Raw genomic sequence first — 18,158 nt, forward strand, 5'->3', positions numbered from 1 at the left:
AGTATTTTAGATATAAACAAAAGGTGTGAAATAGGTCTTTAATTTGATAGTTCATTAGGATCTAAATTAGGTTTCTAAATGAGGAGCCTAATAACTGCCAACTTGAAGGATTTAGGGACGTAACCTAAAGATAGCGAGGAGTTAATAATATTAAGAAGAGGCTCGCCAGCTTTATGTAACACTCCTTTCAGTTATTTAGTTGGAATCGGATGTATATAAAGTTGTTGATTTAGCTGTAGTAATAAGTTTATCTAGCTCTTCCTGTCTTGTACTTGTAAAGCACTGTAGTTGTGAGTGTAGAGCTTTAGGTGAGGCTGTGTCACGAGATGCTCTCAGGGGTTGAACATCAACTTTTTTTGTTCCTGATAAATTTTATCAGTGGAGAATCTCGTAAAGTCCTTACTACCAAACTGTGATGGAATAGTGTGTTCAGATCTCTGTTTTTTTGTTCATCTAGCTACTGTGCTAAATAAGAACCTGGGATTGTTTTGGTTATTTTCTGTGCGTTTGTTTAGGTGCTCAGTCCTAGTAGCTTTTAGAGCCTGTCTATAGTTGGACATACTGTCCTTATACGCAATTCTAAAAACCTCTAATTTAGTTTTCCGGTTAATTTAGGTTACGGGTTGCTCTCTCGAGGGTGTGAATATTACCCCTTTTCCACCAAAAAGAACCGGGTGCTGGTTCAGAGCTAGCACTGGTGCTGGTTCAGAGCTAGCACTGGTGCTGGTTCAGAGCTAGCACTGGTGCTGGTTCAGAGCTAGCACTGGTGCTGGTTCAGAGCTAGCACTGGTGCTGGTTCAGAGCTAGCACTGGTGCTGGTTCAAAGTTGGTTCCACTGGCGAACCTTCTAAGAAACGGTTTGCCTTTCCATCGGTTTGAGAGCCATCACAGAGCCGAGTGTGACGTCACTGTATACGTGTCACATTACACAGCAACGTTAGGGCAGTAGCGGAAAACACAAACACATCAACAATGGTGGATGTTGCTTTACTGTTAATTCTCATGGCTTTGCGAACCTACATTGGCGTCCAAACGCGGCGAATCCAACGTGGATGTGCAGCTCCATTTGTATAAACGGAGGTTGTAATCGAGAAAGTACATAACACAGGGCTCTCAAGTTGTGAAGACAGGCAAGCGTGACATCTCCGCAACATCCCCCCACCCACCACCCACCCCAAAATAAAATAAAATTATTATTATTAATAATAATAATAATAATAATAATAATAATAATAATAATAATAATAATAATAATAATACTTGGGGAGTTTCATTTATTAATTTGTGTGTGTGTGAGTGAGTGAGTGAGTGAGTGAGTGAGTGAGTGAGTGAGAGAGAGAGATTATGACTGGTGTTGTTTATTGTAAGTGTTTGTTGCCTTTTTGGACTCCTTTATCATTTGTAATGTTGCTCGCATTTAAAACAGTTCAGCTCAAGCCCAGACATTTTCCTCGCTAATTAATGTTTTTTTCATTGGTTATTGCGTTAAATCTTACCCAGATAGTGCTATTTTCTGATTGGCTGTTGTGTAGCATCTTTTTTTTGATTGGTTGCTAAGTGAAAAAAAAAAAAAGACCGAAATGCGTGACTGTCACTCTCAATGCGTGATACTTGACAGCCCTGCATAACATTATTTTATCATTAACACAGAAAAAGGTTAGACTTAGCATGTAGCTACCTACTATCATGTGTGCTGTTAATTAATCATATTGCTGTAAAGTAAAAGTGTATTAAACATTAGTATACTTAAGGTACATGATCAAAGGTGCTTACAGTAGCCCCGCCCACAGCCCCTGACGCAAGCGGTTCATAAGTGTAGAATAGCAACGTTTTTGGTGTTACTTAAGAACCACTTTTCCTGGTTCAGAGCTGGAGCTTTGGCTGTCGAAAAAGAAAGAACGGTTCTAAATTAGGCTCTGGCTCTGAACCAGCACTCAAACTGCCTCGGTGGAAAATGGGTATCTGACTATTATACCATGGTGCAGGTGTTTTGTCTCTAACTTTCTTTAATCGGACAGGGGCAACAGTGTTTAATGTGCTAGTGAAGATAGCGCCTATGCTGTTAGTCATTACATCTAGATCGTTTGTGTTTAAGGGTACAGTAAGAAGTTGAGACAGATCAGGCAGTTTATTTGTGAATCTGTCTTTAGTGGTCGGAATAATAGTTCTACCGAGTCGATTATGTGGTGAGACACGGTACAGCTGCTTAGCTTCTGTAAGACACTGATGTCTTGATTTATCTCTTCATTGCATTCTCAGGTAACCGGGTTGGATGGAAACTACCGGATTACGTGCCACACTGTGATGGAGGTGCTGCGAGAGCACAGAGACAGCGTCATGGCCGTGCTGGAGGCTTTTGTTTACGACCCCTTACTCAACTGGAGGCTTATGGACAGTGAGTGAACTCCTCTGGTTTCATTACTACAGTACACAGTGCTGAAGGAACGTTTTGTCTATTCATGATCAGAAGATTTCTAAAGTGCTGACTTTGAGTTGGTGGACTAAAAGTGCGCCAGGGCAAACGTGCATACGTACAGGAATAAGAACGGTCTGATGAACATACGGAAACGTGCAGCAAGCTTTATATTTATTATATAATACAGACTGTGTGTGAGAAATGGGATCAAGAAAAGGTAATGAATCATTTATACAATAATGCAAAGGATCCGTAAAGGAGACATTTTGCAAGCAGTTAAAATTAGATAGCAAAGAAAAGCTTTTTAAGCTTTGAAGTAAGAAATAAAGGAATTTTCACAAAAAGAAAAAAAATTAAATGGAAGGTTTATTATTGTGTTACAGAATATCTGAAATAACAATAGTTCAGCAAAATAATGAGAAAACCTTAACTGGGGATTTCTGTAATGTGATCACATTTCTTTTAGCGAACACTAAAGGAACAAAGCGATCCAGGACCAGAACTGACTCCTATACTGCTGGACAATCTGTCGGTGAGTCCGTTGCCATGACCACCATCAATCCACAGCAAAGAGGAAAGTCATTTTCAGAGCTTGCTGATGTGAAATAATTAAACTGTGATGAAAATGAGATGCTGTTTTGCTTATTGTAACCACATGCTTAATGTCTGTCAATGGCAGAAACAATAGAGGGGATTGGAGGAGACCTGGGAGAAACCACTCACAAAAAGCCAGGAACCACCGTGCCTGAGTCGATTCACTCGTTCAGTAAGTATGCTCTCACCTAATCTTTATACTGCTCTCGAGCGAATCACCAAAAAAATTAAAGTTTTGAAGATTTTTTTTTAAATGTCCAAATTATTACCATAATTACCATCTGTTTAATCTAACATGAAGTCATTTGAAATATTTTTTTTTCCATCACTTTTTCTTTAACCAGTCGGCGACGGCCTTGTCCAACCTGAAGCCTTGAACAAGAAAGCCATCCAGATTATCAACAGGGTGCGAGACAAACTGACAGGTGAGTCGTCCTAGAGCCTCTGCACACGGTGAAGGGAATCGTGCTTTCTTTTTATGGTTTTTTTTTACTTTTACTGTTATTGCCACATCATACCACAGCTGTAGTTTTTTCGGTTTTAACGTCTAAGGTTTTGCTGTAGTTTTCAGGTTGTATCACCAGTCAAAACCCATAACAACTACAGCAAAAACTTGGATGTTAAAACCTTTGGATTAGGAGCAAAGTGCCAAACTTGTTTACAGTGTATACAAACTAAGGTTATAACAATATACCAAGAGAATTTATTAAAGCATGGGGTTAGGATTAAAACATGAGAGACTGTTGTACAGGAATCACACTCGGAGCACACACACTTCCGCACACACTTCCAGCTCTTACAACAGTTTCTTTCTCACTGTAGGACGGGACTTCTCCCATGATGAGACCCTTGATGTCCCGACACAAGTAGAGCTGCTGATTAAACAAGCCACTTCACACGAGAACCTGTGCCAATGTTACATCGGCTGGTATGTGTCCATCACTTCTCCTCAGTAAAGACTACATAATTATACAACAAACAAACAAAGTTGTTTTTGCATGCACTCTAAATACGCTCAGTAAGTGATATATCACCTTGTATCTCGCACTGGTAACGAATAACTGATTTCTTTTCTCTTCTCAGGTGTCCATTTTGGTAGAGCTGCTGCCAAGCCTTGTTTTTTTTTTTTTTTTTTTTTTTTTTGCTATCTGTGTTATTTAATGAAACCCTCGTGTTCTGTACTGCCACGTTGGAGACAAAACGGCCGAACGGATTAAAAAGAGCTGCATGATTTAGACATTTTTATGTATGTCTTGCCTTTTTATTAATTTAATGGTGTACCACATAAAATTATGAATAAGGAAGCTAAATACTTGATTGAAAGTGTTAATCCAGAGAATTATCAGCTTTTCTTTGCCAATAAATTTTAAAGAAGTGTTTTTATGTCTTCTGTTTGTCTTGCATTTTGTTTACGGTGTCCAATACAAAACTGTACACCTTAACACATTTTTCAGTTTTGTCTCGTATGCTCATGATGAATTTCTGAAACTTGGCAAGATCCAGTGCTAGAAGAGGGAAGTCTCCGGTTGTGTGGTTCTGCAGGAGCCGAAGGCTGGTTTGGAAACGTCAGGCGTCTCTGCTGGTGTTTTGTTTCTTTTCAGTACAAACTGGAGATGATTTATATTCAATCGCTTCTTTGTATCATCAGCATCAGGACCTGAAGATACAAGGAAGTATTTTGTGAGTTCTGCGAGGAGGCAGGATACACTGCTGGGATGCCAAACCATAACATAGCACCATGCACACATGCATTCAAGTCAAATCAAGTCATCACATCCGTATACAATATGCAGTACACAGTGAGATGAAATAACATATTTCCTGGCATGAAGATGCCAGATACAGGTATAATATACACAGTACTGACAGGACATAAATAAAGTGCACACTCCATCATGGCTACATGCAGTTTACCGTAGCCAGTCCACCTACTGGCATGTTTTTTTCAGGTTTGGAGGAAACCCAAAGAGAATAAATTACTTGAAACCTTTAATCATCTGCTTTTACTCACTTAGGCAACCCATATATAATTACTTGAATATTTCAGAAAACTACGTTCTAAATTAATCTATAAAAGTAAAAAAATAATAATTAATTACAATAATAATTAAATAAAAAGAAGTAAAAGCTAAGCATCAATGAAAAAAAAAGTGAAAAAATCTGCAGCATCCTGACCAATACAAGGCATTAATAAGGGGTTTGGTGTAGGACCGCTTATTGCCCAGCAGGTGTCAGTGTAGAGCTCAGGGTCAAACTCTTCCCAATTTCTGATCACAGTTTCGCTTAATGCAGTGTTGTGTTTTCCATCCAACATATACGGTGGCCGATAAGTGCAAAACAAAATAACTACTTAGAAAAAAATCGACAATTCACAAAACAATAACAAATCTGAAAAAACAATACAACAAATCAGGTAGGAAGTCTTACTGCTGATTGGACGATACATCTGTCCCTCAAAATATTAGCGATTATAGTATATAGAGTTGGTGCCACGTGACATTTGATTGTTTACAACATCTCCAACCTATCTTTTCTGAATTGTCGCTTTGTTTTCTCATTTCTTATCTTGTTTTCTGAATGTGTTTGTTTTGTCCTCTGATTTGTAATTTGACTTGATTCTTGACTTGTAATTTTGCTATGCACTTCTCGGCCACCGTCAGCAGATGGCGCTGTCGTGTTTACACTAAATCGAACTGTCCCTTTATCCGTAGAAGAAGAAGCTAAAATCTCTGTAGCGGTTCTCGCGATATTTATATTTGTCAGCATGGATGCGTCCACGAGTCGTGGTGGTGTTGGAGAAAGAGAAAATAGCACAAATAAAGATGCAGATTCAGAGACAGCGGAGTTTTGTCCAGGTTTTAAAGACGTGGATGCTTTTGTTAAGGTCAGTGGGCATTTAAATGTCCTGTTGTTTGATTTCCGGCCTTATTAAAGCGTTACTTTCGTAATATTCTTATATAAAGCTCTGTATATTTATCATGATATAAGATAATATACTATTTTCGGGTGTGCTGTTAAAGGGAAAAGATAAACGACGGATTTACTGTTTGCTGCGTTCTGCTGCCTACGGAAGCCCCAATAGGCCAAACGCGTTCATTTGGTTCCTTCGACTTTTCCTTTGATCGGGACATACATTTGACTTGCTCTCCACATAACATATTTATTTGTCATCTCGACTTCTGCTTCCTCTGGAACAATAAAAAACCTCTTCTGCTGAAGTATGTTGATCAACATTTATGTGTACAACAGGGGAAAAAATTGCAATTATTGCAATGACGCTCCTTTATTGTGAAGACCATCCAAAGGTGTTAAATTCATGTGTCATTCAGATTAATGTGGAGCAAAGATTTCATACAGCACACTGTAGACTAAGTGGCATTGCGACACACACTATATATCGCAGAAAGTTTTGGGACATCTGCCTTTACATGCACATGAACTCTACTGACATTTAATTGTTAATCTATAGGGTTTAATATAGAGTTGGCCACCATTAACAGCTATAACAGCTTCACCTCTTCTGGGAAGGTTTAGGAGTGTGTTTAACCATTCCTCTGGAAGTGCATTTGTGAGGTCATTCACTGATGTTGGCTGAGAAGTCCTGGCTCATAGTCTTCGCTTTAGTTCATCCCAAAGGTTTCTTTGGAGTTGACTCTGTGCAGGCCAGTCAAGTTCCTCCACACCAAACTAACTCATTCATGTCACTCACTCTCACATATTCAAGTATAGAATATATAGTAGTGAGGAAATTTCATGAATGGACATATTGTACAGGTGGCAACTTATCATGGTATCATGCTTGAATTCACTGAGCTCCTGAGAGTGACCCATTCTTTCACAAATGTTTGTAGAAGCAGTCTGCACACCAACGGGCTTAATTTTATACACCTTTGGCCATGAACACCTGAATTCAATGATTTGGAGAGGTGTGCCAAAACTTTTGGCAATACAGTGTCTATAAGATCATATTATTTCTATTTATTTATTTATTTATTTATATCTTGTACTACTTGTCTGTTTGTGCCCATTTTGATGTGTAGATATTATTTAATGTTACTTTTATTTCTTGTGTTGCTGTCTCAATTTGAATTTGACCTAACAATGGATTAGTAAAGGTACACCTCATCATATCGTCTCATCTACTTTCTTTTCACAGTATGGCCTCAGTACCGTCATGGCTGGGACTAAAGCGTCTGCCAGTTTGCCGCAAGCAGGAGACGAATATGACTTTTACCGGAGCTTTCCGGGCTTCCGGGAATTCTGCTCGGCGCAAGGAGACCGACTTTTACACTGGTATGAAGGAACATTTAAGGGAGTCATTTTCTTCTAAAAACATCCGTATGCATGTAATTATCTAGGGTTAGACAGTTAATTATCACATGGATAATAAAATAAAACGTCATCCTATTAATGTAGTTTTGGCAGAATTAAAAATCCTTGGCCGAATGCACCTTAGAGGCTGGTTCTGTAAAAACATGTACTGTAGTAGCACATTGCTTGTTACTAATCATACGTAGTCTTCAGAAATGAGATGCCATGCCTCGAAGGTTCGACATCCCTTTTATGAGTGCTCACATTAAATACTGTAATCGTGAAATTTTTTTTTTTGTGCTGTTTGTTTTTGTTCAGTATGAGTCAGTTGATGCAGAACCATGGCTGCAGACCTCACCTGAGAGACCGGAGCAAGCTAACTGGCCTGGAGGAGCGCTTCGACACGGTGGTCGATGCCAACGACGTCATTCTGGAGAAAGTGGTATGAGCAGCTAATCTCTCTATCTCTCTTCCTCTCTGTTTTCCACTTGCATGCAGCATGGTGAAACATGGCCATCATTGTGATTGAGCTGTGGACCCACCCAGAGTAATGCAGCTGTGTTGATCGTGCATCGTGAGAGCTGTTTTGTCTGTTCTTATGTTTTTGTGAACATATTTATAAATATAACTTACTAATTTTGCCTCCTATCAGGGGATCTTGCTGGACGAGGCGTCCGGAGTGACCCAGTCGCAGCCTGTTATGCCTGCAGGTTATCAGCCTCCCAAAATTGTTGTGTCTAGTTGGAATCGAAAGGTGAATTTGGGATATTTTTTGTTTGTTTGTTTATTTTTTTACTCTGTGCTAATAATAAACAGAATTGTACAACATAAATGATACACAAATTCTGTTGGATTTTACAGAATTGCAACACAAAGGTTTGTCTCTTCACCTTTCTTGAGGTTTCTGGGATAATCGGAACGTAACTGTTGTCCAATGTCGCTTCTGTACAGGGAGGTGACCACAGTGCCGAGACGTTCCGCCTGCTTCACGCCAAGAACGTTCAGCGGCCACAGCTAAAGTTTAAGGATAAAGTCGACAACAGCAACACACCCTTCATCTCAAGAATCTTTATCAAGCCCAACGCGTTAAAGCCACTGGCTCCATGTGAGTTTGACTTAAAAACAACTCCTGATGTTCTTCTGCAGCAAATACAACCAACAAATTTTCAACCAATACAGCATCTTTGAAATCCAGAAATGTGCAGATGATGCGATTGATTGGTCATTTCTGCTATAAATACTGCCAAAGTGCCACAATGGGCACCATAACAAAAGTGGGATAGAAAATGAGGCTGTGGGAGATGGTGGTGTTTTCTGTGTGAGGGTGAAGGTGTTCGTGTTCTGTACAGATTTTAGCAACAAACACCTAAGGAAGGAGAGGCCCGAGGACTCGGACGTACCCGTAGCACTAGCTGACCTCATCCACCAGCTGAGAAACCAAGAGCACAACGAAGACATGTAAGTGTCTCTGACTTCACATCTCAATGATTATGAATTTTTTTTAGTACATATCAATATCTTTACTAATGACTGTTCTGTCCTTTCTGATATTATTTAATCTTTTAGGTTTTCTCATCCCTACCAGTATGAGCTGGACCACCTGGTCATGCCAGAGAGTCTCCAGAGTAAACCCGAGCCACAGGTCTCCGTCCCGTCTCATCACGTCTCACCTCTCATCTGTCTCAATAGTTTTATTACCGTTTCAACCAATCCAAAACTAACATTAAAAAACCCAATCCACTTGCAGATGTATAAAGCTCTATCAGAGACGAGTTGCCAGCTCATCAACACCTTAGAGGATCTGGCTGCTTTAAACGAGACGCTGAATAAGACGACAGAGTTTGCAGTGGACTTGGAGGTACGAATGAGTGTAAAGTGTTTGATAAGGTTTCTTTGCACGTACAGATTGGATGCAGTACACATAGTGTTGCCCCAAAAAAAGTGCCATACTGAAAAGCAAATCGTTTGTTATTTATGGTTTTGCTCATCTTTTCCCTCTACCAGCACCATTCCTACAGAAGTTTTTTGGGAATCACATGCTTGATGCAGATCTCCACCAGAGAAGAGGATTTCATCATCGACACCCTTGAGTTGCGCAGCGAGATGTACGTTCTGAACGAGAGCTTCACTAATCCCAGCATTGTGAAGGTGAGTTTCTGCCAAATTACCTCTAATTTATAAGTTGGTAGGGATCAGTTAGTGTCACTCCAGAGTTGCGTCACGAATCGCTTATTTATGACAAAAAAAAATACTTAAACAAAGGCACACTTCAAACCCATCACTGGTGCACTTATTCAACCAAAAACATGAAGTGTGGAATGTTGGACAATTTATGCACTTCACTCTTACAGCTTTGCTTATGTAGCACAAGGAGAAAAAATGTCTTGTCCACCAGAGTGTTGACGGCCATCTTGGAAAAGTATTTTAAATGCTTAAAAAACAAATCAGAAATTTTGTTAAAGCTAGCAACTTCGCGTTCCGTGTGTTGGACGTCATTTCTCATCAACAAGGAAACAGCATATACTTCTGCTTAGTTCTCTTGCGGCCCCTTTTTTAGATGGTGCTTAGTGTGATCGTACATCATTTGGGACACTGCTCGTGTTTTCATTGGAGCATCCTCTTTGGACACAGTCATCGCTTTGGGTTCTAGATGCTTTTTTCTTTCAGGATCCTCTAAGTAAAGCAGACGTAAGATAAGCGAGCAGTGATAATGCCGCTAGACGTTTTCGCAGACTGCTCAGATACGAGTGCGAGGCTTGGAAGGCTTGCTTTGCTCTGCTGAAGCTAGTCATTTGTTTATCTCTGTGCTTTATTTATTTTTCCCCCCTGAACATTTGCTCCTGTTCTTGAAGGTCTTCCATGGCGCCGATTCGGATATCGAATGGCTGCAGAAAGACTTCGGCCTCTACGTGGTCAACATGTTTGACACTCACCAAGCTGCTCGGTCACTCAACCTCGGCAGAAACTCGTTAGATCACCTCCTCAAAGTCTTCTGCAACGTGGACTCGAATAAACGCTACCAGCTCGCCGACTGGAGAATACGGTAATGCGGAAACGACTATGAGGAATCTTACATTTTTATTGCGTGCACATTTTGATGATGTGATGCCTCTCAGACCCTTACCACAGGAGATGATCCAGTATGCTCAGGCTGACACGCATTACTTGCTCTACGTGTACGATCGTCTAAGAGCAGACTTGTTTGACGCTACTAACGGACAGCCTGCACTCATACAGCTCGTCTGGTCCAAAAGCAAAGATCTCTGCCTAAAGGTAAAGCTGTAGTAGTAGAAATGATGTGTTTTTAGATACTACATACTGTCATGGCCAAAAGTGTTGGCAGCCCTGAAGTATTTCTCACAGAAAAGTAATCGTTTGCTGTACACATGTTTATTGAAACAACACACAAAAAACAGAGGGAAAAGAAAAAAAAGCAAATACTTAATTTTCTGGAAAAATTGCCGGGGTGCCAACACTTTTGGCTATGACCATATAAAGAAGGCATGTTTATTTCTTTTACCGAAACCAAAAATGGGATATAAAGATATTAATACCAGCTGAAAAAACATTTAGTGCTCACTATGGTGATAGTCCATGAAGGAACTTTGCTGCTATAAATAAATAAAATAAAATACAAAAGTTACTATAGAACTCAAGTTTTTGGCTAAACATGAAATCTGGAAACACTGAGCTGAAAATCCAGATTTTGCAATTTTTATTCCAATGGTTTGTTTCTTTATCTGTAATCACATTTCATTTTGTATTAAAATACTTTCCTTTTTTCCCCAGAAATACCTGAAGCCCATCTTCACTGAGGAATCGTATATGGAGCTGTACAAAAGGCAGAAGAAGAGCTTTAACAGCCAGCAGATAACCGCCTTCCGTCTCCTGTACGCCTGGAGAGATAAACTGGCAAGAGTGGAAGACGAGAGCACCGGGTGAGAACACACACACACACACACACCCCTCCTCAGTATACAAGGGAAATCGATGTATTTCATTGAATCGGTGAAATCCTAGATCACTTCTTTCTTGTATAACCGTACATCAGATGCACCAGGACAATGTACGACTCTGTACACAACAGATTTGTTCGAGATCTTCCAGTTCCATTCACTACATCTGGTCTTTAGTCAATACACAGTTGTCGGATTGTATACGACTGTAGAAAGGACATTATACATAATACCATGCTAAGGTGTTTATAACAGTTTATAATCACACCCTCCAGTGTCACCCAAATGAATATGAGGTTCACTTTTGGGTCTGGTTTCTCTCAAGGTTTCTTCCTCTTCCATCTAAGGGAGTTTTTTCTCACCTCAGGCAATATTAATTAAGTCTAATATTGATCTCGAACTTCTTGTTTTGTATTTCTTATGTCTCGAAAAGCAGCTTTGAGAGAATGTCCATTGTTAAAAGCACTATTCAAATCGAATCGAATTGAACTGATGTGATGATAGTGCTTCTCTTTAACTTTGCAGATACGTCCTGCCCAACCACATGATGGTGAAAATTGCTGAGGAGTTGCCCAAGTAAGTTCTGCCCCTGGCTTTGACGGAGTTGTTTTAGACAAGCGGTCATCAAACTTGTGGACCTCGGACCGGTTTCGTGTAAGACATAATTTCACGGACCGGTGGGGTGGGGTGTTGGGGGGGGGGGAGCTGGTGGTGTTGGGGTTATGTTTACAAATGGATTGCAGATCTATGTGATATTTTCTATTGAATGTAGTTTTCTTTTTCTTGGCAGTCGTAGACACTTCTTCTGTCAAATCATTCGGCCTTTTCTCCCATTTTAGCCAGTTACGGGTTAACAGGTACACGTCAAACGTGTCCAGAAGGACAAGACAGATGTCTTTTAAAAGAAATTATTCTTTTTTTTTTTCAAAATAAAATAACACATTTTTTTCCTGTGTGGCTCGCTACCAAATGCCCCACGGTGGTTAGGGACCACTGTTTTATATTCGAGCGTTAGCAAACAACATTCCATCATGTTCAGAGAGAATGTCAGCGCCACAGACACGAGTCAAGCCGTGTTACATTAGCACATGAAGGATGAGCACAGATTTTGTAGAACATTTGGTACAGTACTGGCATCCTGGCCTGTGGAGCAGCTGTAGTTTGACATGCCGTGTTTGGTTAAAGGGAGCCGCAGGGCATCATCGCTTGCTGTAACCCCACTCCGCCGCTAGTTCGCCAGCAGATCAACGAACTCCATCAACTCATCAAGCAAGCCAGGGAAATCCCACTGTTGAAGGTGAGCCCCAGTCTGGATTCACATATTTAAAAGCATGTCATTGTTGTCCTGTTCAGTCAGAATAAAAAATGGTCTCTAAATTACTTTACCGCACAGCTAAACAATGACGCTTGATCAAAAATGCTTTCATTGTGCTGCAGTTTTTTGGTGGGAAAATTGTGAGCACACGATTCTTCTTTTAAACTCCTACCACTGGAGACTCGTATATAATTACTTCCTCTGAAAACTGTACTCGTGTTTGACGCACGTGAATCAAAGAGGGCTTGGGATGAACGTGTATTGTGATGTCATACGACACATCCTGGCCCAAATCTGCAGTAATTTTGGAAACTAAAGTTCTTCTGAAACTCCAGTGCTCATATCAAGCACTGAAGTTTGCTTGATATTAGGTCTAGTTCTACAATTATCCTGGAGTGCCTGCTTATTAAAGGAACTTGTAACGAATCTTGTAATGATCTTGGTTTCTCCTCAGGCGGAGCTCGCGGCAGAAAAGAAAAAAACACTGACACCTAAACGAAAGGTTTGGTGAACTTTTTTTTTTTTTTTTTTTTTTTTAAAGCCTATGCGTGTGCAATTTAAATATAAATGGACATAAGGAAATCTGGACAGAGTTGTTGTAATGTGGTGTTTTTTGCAGTCTGAGTCGACATTGTTTGGGCCCCATGACATCTGCCGTATGTCTGACAGTGACCTTATGGAGCTCTCATCTCAAGGTACGTCCTGTTCTTGCAGACTAAAATTTATTTAACTTATTTACATATTTGTTTCACCTCCCTGATCTCAGCTCACTGCACAACAAGCTCATTTATTTTTAATTCCTCTGTAGTGAATAATGGAAATACTAGTAAGTGAACACTAGTCCTCAGGGCCACTGGGTCTTGTAGGTTTTGTTGTCTCCGGTACACGTGTGCTTGTGTTTGTCCGTCTTCGATGTACTTGTTGCTTGGTTCATGTGTGTTGGGAACTCGACGACAGTACAACATCCCTGAGGACCGTGATGCGAGACACCGGTGTAGATGTGCTTGTGTTTTAGTATCCTAAGGCACTGGAGTTGAAAGTGGATAAAACCTAAATGTTAGCTTCTGGGCTTTTTGGTTCCTCCTGAAGAAGAGGCTATTATTTATTTATTTATTTGTTTGTTTGTTTGTTTGTTTGTTTTTAGCGTTGCTTTATTTGTTTTGATAAAGAGCAGGCAATTTTTTTTAATTAATTATTATTATTATTAAATATTATTAAAATGGCCAGTCACAATGAGTTTTTAGCCGATTTCAGTTTTCAAAATGAAGTGAATAAAAAGAATTATAACAGTAAAGGCAGACATTTTGAATAATGTGTTGCCAATTATCAATCTTTTATATCGTCCGCATTTAATAAGGTAAAAGAAATATCTCACATTTGAATCAGTTATGGTTCTGAAATAAAAAACATGTTGGTTCTTGAGATTTATTTCAGTACAATGGAGTCTTTGGCTGTAAAAGGGTTGAGAACCTCAGCTTTCTAAAATGCAGACCTGTTTTTTCGTTTATGCCTCAAGCAACTTGATCTGAATCAACATCTGGATTTCAGTATAAAAAAAAAAAAGCAGGTCACAGCTGCATGTGGAAAAACATCGACAGGATCCAGACTCTTCTGAGTGACACCAGAGAGTGGGATTATAAATCGTTACTTGTGTAGACAGATGAGTCATTTTACACCCACTGAACTTGTAACTTCTTTTCGGTAGAAGCCCCCACCAAACGTGGTGTCCTTTTCTCAGAGGAAGATGATTCACACCTTACCGATGACCAGACGTCTCTGAACGGACTCATAGCTTGTGCAAAAATCTCCCTCTTCTCGGTAAGACCTTTTATACACTCGCCTTCTCGTACATGCAATTATGAGCTCGAGTGATCACGTGGGAGCAGCATAATGCATGAAATCCTCAAGGTCTACAGCTTCAGTTACTGTTCACATCAACACAATGGTGTTTTTGGTGAAGTTTATTGCATGGTTGCTGGAGTCAGACCGAGTGTTATTTTAGAAACTAATATGAATCTTATCTTTTTATTTTAAGGGGAAAATGCCCAGATTTCTAAGACTTTTCTAAATGTCTGTACCTGTCTGTACCGAGCTCATTAAACTGGACAGTTGAAGACGAGGGAGAAATAGACAAGGCTGTAATTTTTCAAATTTAGATCTATTTAAAGATTTCGGCCTGAAACTACATGATATTTTATTTATTTATTTATTTATAACACATGACTGACTGATTGCAGAAATAAATGAGTGTGTTTGGTATTTTGTGAGTGACTCGACCCAGACTCATCATTGGTCATGATTTCTAGCACCAAAAACACGTTTGTGGGATCTGAGTGAAAGTTCAGAAGCACTTCTAGGGCTATTTAAAGTACTAAGAACATTAACAGATATGTCACTACACTTGGGTTTGTTTGTAGAAGGAAAACTCATCAGCAACAAAAATGCAAACCAACAAATAGGTCTTTAAGGTTGAAGGGTTTTTGTTTTGTTTTTTTTTTAACGAGTGTTAGATCTATAGCATTCTCGGGTAACCATCACCTTTAAAAAAAGAAGAAGAAGAAAAAATCATGATTTTGTTTTTACTTTTTTTTTTCCATATGAAAGACCAAAACATACGAGTCTCATTATTGCTGCTTGTGTTACAGGAGGAAGTGGAAATCCCTGAACCCACAACCCTTACCGTGGCCCAGCAGAAAGCACGGAGCATCATGGAGTCTTTTGAGAATCCTTTCAGAATGGTGCGATGCATGTGGAATTGACATGAGCTGGCCATGATTAGATTCCTATTAAACTGTAATGTATTTCCTGATATTTATACCCTTCTCTTATAGTATTTACCTTCAAAGGATATACACATCTCCAAAAACGCAAAATATGACCCTTCGACCAAGATTTACGAGGTAAATATCAACTGTATGGCACAAAGATCTACATTGTTTTTTCTGGAACTTCATTGAGGAAATGGGCAAAACCTTTAATATGCAAATGTTTGGGGCGGGAAACTATTGTCGAAGTAAAACAGGTCTAAAAAGCAGTCCTGAATGGTGTGATCCCACCTCGCCCTGATCGACTCATCAGGCTTAGTCATATCCAGCAAAGAAAAGAATCATGAATTATAATCTGAATGAATTCTTTATGCAAAAATGATAGTAACAGAAATGAGCCATTTAAGATGAATATTTAGGACACACTAAATGTAAAAGAGTTTACTTTGTCCCATGAACAGTTGATCCTTTTTTCCTTCCTGCTTGTCTAAAACAGATCAGAAACCGGTGGAAGCTGCAGAGTGTTGAACAGCATCAGAAGGAGGCTCAGGCTAAACAGCAAGCGAAAGAGCGGGCCAAGAAAGCCAAAAGTATTAGACAGTGTTCTTGTTTCATCATAACCACTCTGCAGTAGCGTGTCCTCTGTGCTAAATGTTCTTCTGAATTTCTTTCAGAGGAGCGTAAAAAAGCCAAGCAGAGCTATCAGGAGTCCCTGCAGAATGTCTCTACAGTCAGGCAACAGGTCCAAGTGAGGAGCTCTGAGATCTGTCTGTCTGTCCGCCCGTCTGTATTTCTGTCTGTCTGTCCGCCCGCCTGTCTGTCTGTCCGCCCGTCTGTATTTCTGTCTGTCTGTTCGCCCGTCTGTATTTCTGTCTGTCTGTCCGCCCGTCTGTATTTCTGTCTGTCTGTCCGCCCGTCTGTATTTCTGTCTGTCTGTCACTTTCTTTATCTATTACTTTCTCTCTCTCTCTCTCTTTATCTACCTCTCTCTTTATTTTTCCATCTAATATCTCTTGTTTGCCTTATCCGTCTGTCTAGAAAGGAAAAGGATTTTTTTCCTGTTTTTTTCTCCTCTAATCCTTTCCATCTCACTCACTCTGTCATTAGGAAGCGAAGCAAGGAGGACAGAAACGGGAGCGGGTTACAAGTGAACCAAGTGATCAAACATGCAAACCGAAAAAGAAAGCGATGAAAACTCAGAAGTCTGCCACCGCTTCTTCTGCAACATCTGAAGCGAGCCAGAAACAAGAGCCTGAAGATCAACAGGCCCCGGCTGCTGCCTTCACACCTTACGACTACAGCCAGACCGATTTCAAACTGTTTGCAGGTGTGATGGATTTCCGGCCCTGGGCATTGTTTTAAACTTCCTCTTTACTACATGATCGTTAGAGCCACTTGCAGTATAAAGGGAGGAATCCTGTATTCTGAGTGGCTTACCTCATGTTGCTCTTTTTAAAGGAAAGTGTGTGTGCGAGATGTCATGGTAGGGTGGGGCTTCCAGGCAATGTTGGTTAATATCGTTCAAACATTCACAAATCAGTCTGGATTTATATGTAGATTGGATGAACTGCCATTTTACTGGGTGAAAACCCGACCTCACTTTTAGCATATTTTGAGTGATAGTGTACCACAGTTAAATTGTAGGACTCTCTATAGAGAAGATAAAATTATGTTGCAAAAGATTTTGGTTTCACAGCGAGCACAACTACACATTTTTAGCTAATTTGTATATCTGACCCATTGTCGTCTGGTTGCTGTGCGGGATTTTGCTAGTTCATATTCTTTTAGTCACAAACGTTTATTCTGTTGTTTAGGTAAACCCAAAGACTCCACACAGTTCGATCCAAACAAACAGGCTAACGAGCCCAGACGGAAGGTAAAATTAAATGATACTATTATAGATGATCTGTAGTTTGTAAGTTGATGATCACTGATAAATATATTTATTTATTTTTCAGAAAAACCTTAGAGGAAATAAGCAAAGTGCCGCTGGAGGCCGAAGCATGTCTTACCTGCCTGCAAAATCTGACAGGTATTGAAATCCATGTCTTTTTGTTTAAAAGCCTTTCTTCAGTTTCTTGTAATGAGTTGTGTAACTTAGAAGTAGCTTTGTCTCATTATTTTTACATTTGTTTTCTGTGTTTTTTAGAGGATTTCGTCATAACTGGCCCAAAAGATAATCTCCACAGGACAACGTGCCTCCTTTTTTTTTTTGGTTTTGTTTTAAAAAAATTTTTGTTTGTTTTTGTTTTGTTTTTTAATGTGGGCCTTTTTATCTATATATATTTTATATATAGTACATTTGGGGAGAATGATGAACAATGTTGTATTGAAATTGCGGAAGACCTTTCATTAAAATGAACCTTATAAATATTGTTTCTTTTCTGAGACTTTTTATAAGCTATTTTTTTTGCTAAAAAACATCTGGAACTGTCTTAATAAACAAACAGGTACCAAATTTCATGTTAATAACTTTGCTCAGGGGGCCAGCAGTGGTAGTTTGGTGACCTGGGATTCGAACTCCCAACCTTTCACTCAGTAGACCAACACCTTAACCACTAGACTACCATATCCCACATCTATAGTTGTATCGGGCTTAAGGTGAAATGTTAGGCTGTTTTTATATGCATTTCAAATAACTAATATACATTTCTGTAAATAGCATTAAGTTTAATCCCACATTTTTCATTTGGAGCTTCTTAGTCTTTTTGCACACAAAAGTACTTAATGTTCCCCTTGTGATTTCAGCATATTAATTTTATAGTTTCATCAAGCTCCTGTATAAAGTACCAGGCTTATTG

General features: G+C 39.6%; 2 protein-coding genes across 5 annotated transcripts in view; both read left to right on the forward strand.

Annotated features, from left to right (window-relative positions):
* mtor (mechanistic target of rapamycin kinase) overlaps nt 1–4,393 on the forward strand; it is an 81,151-nt gene extending 76,758 nt beyond the window's left edge. For 2 of the 3 annotated variants that reach the window (XM_047800292.1, XM_047800293.1), the window contains exons 54-59: nt 2,260–2,395; nt 2,883–2,990; nt 3,096–3,182; nt 3,355–3,435; nt 3,833–3,938; nt 4,094–4,393. In XM_047800292.1, coding sequence (XP_047656248.1) covers nt 2,260–2,395; nt 2,883–2,990; nt 3,096–3,182; nt 3,355–3,435; nt 3,833–3,938; nt 4,094–4,109 — 534 coding nt within the window. In that variant the 3' untranslated portion in view covers nt 4,110–4,393. The remainder of the gene's footprint in view (nt 1–2,259; nt 2,396–2,882; nt 2,991–3,095; nt 3,183–3,354; nt 3,436–3,832; nt 3,939–4,093) is intronic. The other variant, XM_027166728.2, reaches the window with a different exon arrangement.
* A 1,316-nt stretch (nt 4,394–5,709) lies between these two features.
* exosc10 (exosome component 10) lies at nt 5,710–17,730 on the forward strand. Of its 2 annotated transcripts, XM_027167461.2 has the most exons (26): nt 5,710–5,894; nt 7,167–7,303; nt 7,640–7,763; nt 7,974–8,075; nt 8,183–8,197; nt 8,273–8,426; nt 8,671–8,779; nt 8,888–8,963; nt 9,069–9,179; nt 9,326–9,469; nt 10,174–10,364; nt 10,438–10,594; nt 11,111–11,259; nt 11,803–11,853; nt 12,463–12,574; nt 13,047–13,094; nt 13,212–13,287; nt 14,298–14,410; nt 15,238–15,330; nt 15,424–15,492; nt 15,854–15,947; nt 16,032–16,105; nt 16,465–16,684; nt 17,172–17,233; nt 17,316–17,389; nt 17,507–17,730. In XM_027167461.2, the coding sequence occupies exons 1-26, from the start codon at nt 5,775–5,777 to the stop codon at nt 17,535–17,537; spliced, it is 2,706 nt and encodes a 901-aa protein (XP_027023262.2). In that variant the 5' UTR covers nt 5,710–5,774; the 3' UTR covers nt 17,538–17,730. The 2 variants fall into 2 exon arrangements, with proteins under 2 accessions (XP_027023262.2, XP_027023263.2); XM_027167462.2 differs by lacking the exon at nt 8,183–8,197 and having other exon boundaries at nt 5,712–5,894.
* Nucleotides 17,731–18,158: the final 428 nt, after the last annotated feature.

The sequence above is a fragment of the Tachysurus fulvidraco genome, chromosome 14 (genome assembly GCF_022655615.1).
Source record: "Tachysurus fulvidraco isolate hzauxx_2018 chromosome 14, HZAU_PFXX_2.0, whole genome shotgun sequence".
Taxonomy (NCBI): Eukaryota; Metazoa; Chordata; class Actinopteri; order Siluriformes; family Bagridae; genus Tachysurus; species Tachysurus fulvidraco.

What these genes read in the sequence shown, in the direction of transcription:
- exosc10 (XM_027167461.2), top strand. Translation starts at nt 5,775, where the DNA reads ATGGATGCGTCCACGAGTCGTGGTGGTGTTGGAGAAAGAGAAAATAGC. An exon ending in CTCGCCGACTGGAGAATACG is followed by an intron (nt 10,365 to 10,437) that starts GTAATGCGGAAA and finishes GATGCCTCTCAG; the next exon opens with ACCCTTACCACAGGAGATGA. An exon ending in CACTGACACCTAAACGAAAG is followed by an intron (nt 13,095 to 13,211) that starts GTTTGGTGAACT and finishes TGTTTTTTGCAG; the next exon opens with TCTGAGTCGACATTGTTTGG.